Source organism: Amphibalanus amphitrite, unplaced genomic scaffold (assembly GCF_019059575.1).
Source record: "Amphibalanus amphitrite isolate SeventyFive unplaced genomic scaffold, NRLGWU_Aamphi_draft 000015F_arrow, whole genome shotgun sequence".
NCBI classification, from domain to species: domain Eukaryota; kingdom Metazoa; phylum Arthropoda; class Thecostraca; order Balanomorpha; family Balanidae; genus Amphibalanus; species Amphibalanus amphitrite.
This window is the reverse complement of record NW_024881511.1, coordinates 1637767-1643893: the sequence shown is the minus strand read 5'-3', so window position 1 is coordinate 1643893 and position 6127 is coordinate 1637767. Positions and strand designations below refer to the sequence as shown.

Here is a 6127-nt window from a genome sequence, read left to right as displayed (position 1 = left end):
CTGCTGCCTGCTCGCCCCCCTCGTCGGCCAAGGGGGGGGGGGGTCCTACCCACCCTCATTGTTTTTTTCCGCTAGCTCTTGGAACACGCCGGGGACAGAGAGCTGAAACTCGGCATATCTGACCTTTGCTGCAACCGGATCTTGTGACAACACTAACTGCATTTTCAGGTCAAGTCAGGTCAGTGATCTATGACGTTGTGGTGCATGTAACCATAGCTGACCCGTCGAGGGCGCGGCCCGATTGGCCGCGACCGGTCACGTGACCGGCCGGTCACGTGACCGACCGTGCCAGACGCTGGGGTGAGCTCGGCCGGACGGGGAGTGGGGCTGTGACTGTGACACTGTCGCCATCGCCGCTGAATACAGAAGTACGCTGTATGAAGACTCTACACTGGCGACGAGGATTTTTCAGCACGAAGTCACGAAGCAAGGAAACGGGAGAGGACTGAACTCAGCAACATGGTCATCGGTTCGATAAGTACATTCGATCCATCGATCGACCGGTTTGACACTTACCGGGAACTGTTTGACCATTTTTGTGTCAGCAATGAGATATGGGAGATAAAAAGAAGTCTGTGTTTTAACGTGCATTGGTACTGTAGCGTACAGTAAACTGAAGGATTTGATCATCCCAAGAACCGTAGAAGACTGTACATATGATGAGCTCGTAGATCTTTTGAGTGCACATTACAAACCGTCAAACATCGAGATCGCTGAACGATACAAGTTTTTCAAACGTACTCAGGCACCAGGGGAGAGTGTCATGGATTTTGTTGCTGAGCTCAAGAAGATCGCGGTCAATTGTAATTTCGGCCCGTACTTGCAGACTGCTTTACGTGATCAAGTCGTGTGTGGGATGAGCGACAGCAAGTGCCAGAATGAGCTGTTGTGCAAGGATAACCTGACGTTGGATATCGCTTTGCAGCATGCCAGGGCGTCTGAGACGGTCAGACGTGAGTCGCAGCTGATCCACACGGACGGAGCTGCTGCTTTCAGGGTCACCCGCGGACCGCCCGAGGGCCCGCCGCCGTTCGGGTCGGGCCGTGCCGGCGCGAGCTCTGGCGGACGGGCACCGCCCGATGGCGGGCGGCGCGCCTCCGGCCCAGACAGCGGGCAGCGCGCCGCAGCGCCGCGGGGCAGCGGCGGACAGCGCGCTGCGGCGCCGCGGGACGGCGGCCGGCCGTGCTGGCGGTGCGGTTCCAGACACGGCGGTACGTGCCGCTTCAAGGATACCGGTGCCATTCCTGCGGTGCCATCGGTCATCTGTCGCGCTGCTGTACGCGAGGCAGAGACGAGCGCACCAACCGACTGGCTGAAGATGATCCTGCCGCGTCACCGGAAACGCTGCAGCTGGATAATCTCTCCAGCTCTGACCCCGTCTACATGGTAAGACGCACTGGGGTGAGTGTGCCGCCCATCTGGTGTCCCGTCGAGATGCATGGTCAGCGGGTGGATATGGAGTTGGATACGGGCGCGGGGGTCACCATCATTGACGAGCATACTTACCTCAGGTTGAACAGTCGACCCAAGTTGACACGGTGCTCTACTACCTTGAAGGCGTACTCAGGTGATGTCATTCCTGTGTTGGCCGGGTCAGTTCACCACTGATGTATCGTACAACGGTTCTGTGCACAGGGATCTTCCCGTGATCGTGGTCAAGGGCTCTGGTCCGAGCCTCATGGGCCGCAACTGGCTGCACCTGATGAGGATCAACTGGTCTGAAGTACACGCTCTACGCTCTCCAACGTCACAGCCGGCCACGGACATGATCAAACGCAAGTACCCCGATCTGTTCCTTCCACGGTTGGGTGAGCTTAAGGGGGTGCGTGTTCACCTTGATATTGACCAATCTGTGAGGCCCAAGTTTTGCAAGGCCCGTTCGATTCCGTATGCATACAAGGCAAAGGTAGAGGAGCAGTTAGATGCTGATATCGCTAGTGGGGTTTTAGTACCAGTGAAAGACAGTCGCTGGGCAGCCCCTATTGTACCTGTGATTCGGCCTGATGGCAAGATCAGAGTCTGCGCAAATTTCAAGCTAACCGCTAACACTGCTGTGCGCATGGACCGTTACCCTCTGCCCAAGACGGAGGACATGCTGTCTTCCTTGAGTGGGAAAAATATATTTTCCAAACTCGACCTAGCGCAGGCATACAATCAGTTGGTCGTCCATGAAGAGTCACGCGAGATACTCACCATCAACACGTCTCGTGGGCTTCTCAGATATTCCAGGATACCGTTCGGCGTGAACGTGGCCAGTGGCGTCTTCCAGCGCGAGATGGAGAAGCTGTTGGCGGGCATCCCTGGAGTCGTTGTCTTCCTCGATGATGTTCTGCTCAGCAGTGAGACCCGGGAGCAGCACTGGAAGCTGCTCGACGTCGTTTGTCAACGTCTTCAAGACGCCGGTCTCCGTGTCAGGGAGGAGAAGTGTCTGCTCTTCCAGAGTCAGGTCGACTACCTGGGACACCTCATCAGCGCAAGCGGAGTCCGCACGAACGCCTCCAAGGTAAAGGCTATCTTGGCTGTCCCCGAGCCCAAGACAGTATCGGAGCTGAAGACCTTCCTGGGTCTCATATCTTATTACTCGCGATTTGTTCCTGACAGAGCTTCTATTTCGGCACCCCTCTATGACCTCCTAGGGAAGAATGCTGTGTGGCGCTGGGGCTCAAAGGAGAGAGACAGCTTCAACAAGGTCAAGGAAAAGTTGGCAGCAAATACGCTGCTTGTCCACTATGACAACACCAAGCAGCTCGTTTTGACTTGTGACGCTTCTAGCGTTGGTGTGGGCGCTGTGCTGTCTCAGATCGATGACGCAGGGAGAGAGATGCCCATCGCTTTCGCATCTCGACGGCTGTCACTATCTGAGTCTAGATACGCCCAGATAGAGCGCGAAGGACTGGCCATAATCTTTGGAGTCACAAAGTTCCACAATTATTTGTGTGGCGTACCTCGACCGTTCGCTCTGGTTACTGACCACAAGCCCTTAGTGAAGTTGTTCGGTGAACATGAAGGACTGCCAGAGATGACTGCCGCGCGGATTCGCAGGTGGGCGCTTAAACTGTCGTGTTACAACTACACCATACGGTTCCGCCCTACAGGCCAGATGGGTAACGCAGATGCACTGAGTCGCTTACCTGTTCCCACAGAAGTCGGCGCACAGATGGAAGAGCTGGTGCTGCTGGTTGATGATGTGCCTCATGATGCTGAAGAGCTGGTTCTCCTCGCAGGTGCAGACTGGCTGGATTCCAAGGCGATCGCGCTGCAGACCAGTCGAGATCCGGTGCTGTCCAAAGTCCTGAGGTGGGTGCAGTTCGCAGACTGGCCGTCCGAGGCACCAGATGACTTCAAACCGTTTATCAGAAGGAGGGACGAGCTTACTCAGACAGCGGGAGTGCTTCTGTGGGGTCACAGGGTGGTGGTACCCCAGTCAAGTAGGGAGACTGTTCTGCGTGAACTCCACGTGAGTCACCCCGGGATGCGGCGTATGAAGTCGCTAGCCAGATCGATTGTATGGTGGCCTGGTATCGACGCGCAGATCGAGCGGGTTGTGCAAAACTGTTCGCCTTGCCAGCAGAGTCGACCCAAGCCGCCGCACGCCGAGCTGCATCCATGGGCCTGGCCATCTAGACCGTGGTCCCGGATCCACTGCGACTTCGCCGAACCGGTACGCGGCAAGTATGTGTTCTGCATGGTCGACGCCCATTCCAAGTGGGTGGAGGCGGAGATTCTGCCGTCCACCGCCTCTGCTCCCGTTATCGCTTGTCTCCGCCGTGTGTTTGCAAGGTGGGGACTGCCAGATATGTTAGTCTCCGACAATGCTACCACCTTTACGTCTGATGAGTTTCAGCGCTTCTTGGCCGGCAACCGGGTCTCCCACCGCACGATCGAGCCCCGACATAGCCAGGGCAATGGGTTGGCCGAGCGCGTGGTTAAGGAAGTGAAACTCGTGTTGCAGAGAGACGCAGGAGACGGCTGGGAGCTGGCGTTGTCCAAGTGGCTCCTGCGGCAGAGAACGACGCCTCACTCTACAACGACTGTAACGCCTGCCGAGCTGATGCTGGGACGCAAGCTGAAGACACGACTCGATCGTATGTATCCCGATTTGAACAGGTCAGTGGCCGAGGCTCAGTTCGCTCAGAAGAGCCATCATGATCTTTCGGCGAGGCATAGACTCTTCTCTGTAACCGACCGCGTGCTCGCACGGAACTATGGCTCTGGAAGCGTTTGGCTACCTGGTACAATCGTTGGTGCTGACGGACCAGTGTCCTTTGTTGTTCGCCTTGATGACGGCAGGACGTGGCGCAGACATGCGGACCAGCTTCTGAGCTCTGTTCCTTCGGCAGGTCAACCGGCTGGTGCGGCATGCACTACCACACCGGCTGTAACGACGCTGCCCACTGATGTCGAGATCTCCCGTGGCGGCGTCCCTCGACCGACTGCTGGGACCGTCTCTCAAGGCGCCGCGCTGGCCGCCGCCGAGAACGACATGGCCACGCGTCGTTCGACTGCTGTGCCGCCGGTTGAGGAGCTGCAGCCGCCGCCAGTCCCGAGTGCTGCCACGGGTTCGCAGTCGCAGTCGTCGAATCCAAAAACTGTGGTGCGTTCCCTGAGCGGGCGGCGCCCGCCGGTCCGCGCCGGGGGCCGTCGGAGACTGGTGGCGGACCGGACGTTCCGGGTGCGCAAACATCGGCGCCGTCGCCTCGGAGATCCGGTCGTGTGCGGAATTCTCCTGACTTTTTCCAGAGTGTCTGGTTTTGTCGCGTTCCGTGAGGTGTACAGTGAGGTTATAAGCGTGTTTTTTTTTTGGAAGGGAGGTGATGTGGTGCATGTAACCATAGCTGACCCGTCGAGGGCGCGGCCCGATTGGCCGCGACCGGTCACGTGACCGGCCGGTCACGTGACCGACCGTGCCAGACGCTGGGGTGAGCTCGGCCGGACGGGGAGTGGGGCTGTGACTGTGACACTGTCGCCATCGCCGCTGAATACAGAAGTACGCTGTATGAAGACTCTACAGACGTCATAAGTGAACTTCTGCACAGTGCACGGTCCTAAAATGCCGCAACTTCGCAATGCTCTCAATGCCAGACGAGCTGTCACATAGAGATGAAACTTCCAGGACCTAGTATCCTCGAGAGGTCTCACAAGTTCTATATCTCGGATTTTTCCTAAAGGTCACATGCGGTCAGGTCCATCACGGGGAAACATGGAAGCGAAATGGTTACTTTGGCGCTGGGAATTTAAACCTAGCTCAAACACATGAATCGTGGTTTCATGCACTCCTTGCAATGTCCAGCGTTTTACTTTTGCATCAAAAGTGAACTTTTGTAGACCTTGCGTGATGTCATTTATGACGTCTCTAGGGTCACAGGAGTTCTTCAATAACTTCCTATCAAATTGAGCTAGTGAGTCGGGAAAGCCATCAATAGACTCAGGAAGGTCTTCCAAATCGAATGCTACAAAGATGACCTCCTTCGACCAACTTCGTGACCTGAGTGGCTCAAGATTGCTCTGACCTACCTGACCTTGAACTGAGGTCAACACCTTAAGTATAAAGTTGACCTCAACTAAACAAAACGCATACCATTCGACACACCTGAACATGGCGAACACGATGATGCCAAAATCTCGGCTCTGCGACAATTGTTTGCAAAGTTATTCACACTGAACCACTGAACTCTATAATGTGGAATGCGCATCGGCCGCCAGATGGTGTCCAACGGTGCCGCCATGTTGCGCAGACCAGGAAGCGGCCGCCGCCTGTGTTGGGGAATAGGGAATTCGGGACCTCGATTTACGTTTGCGGTCGCTGCATGCGTTACGTTCAAGCTATGTGGACACGGAACCCGGCATCTTACGCAGAATTGAGTGGAGAACAAGATGGAATCCTAAAAAATCCTCAGATACAAGGAACTAATACGTTAAACCCTTATAAGTCAATGGGGAAATATGAAAATTGCTATATTTGCGCCGAGAATGATCTGAAACTATCTCAAGCATATAGAATCATGATTTCATGCACTCATTGCAAGGTTCTATGCTTCATATTTGCATTGTTGCCCTTGCGTGACGTCATTTGTGACGTCACAAGTGTCACAATTTTTCTTCAATAACTCCCGATCAAATTGAGCTA

The 6127-nt window shown here is 55.4% G+C and overlaps 1 protein-coding gene across 1 annotated transcript; it reads left to right on the top strand.

Moving 5' to 3' along the window:
• Positions 1-588: 588 nt before the first annotated feature.
• Positions 589-4498, top strand: LOC122386009 (uncharacterized protein K02A2.6-like). Its single transcript, XM_043374790.1, has 3 exons — positions 589-1386; positions 1636-4107; positions 4341-4498. The coding sequence occupies exons 1-3, from the start codon at positions 764-766 to the stop codon at positions 4396-4398; spliced, it is 3153 nt and encodes a 1050-aa protein (XP_043230725.1). The 5' UTR covers positions 589-763; the 3' UTR covers positions 4399-4498.
• Positions 4499-6127: the final 1629 nt, after the last annotated feature.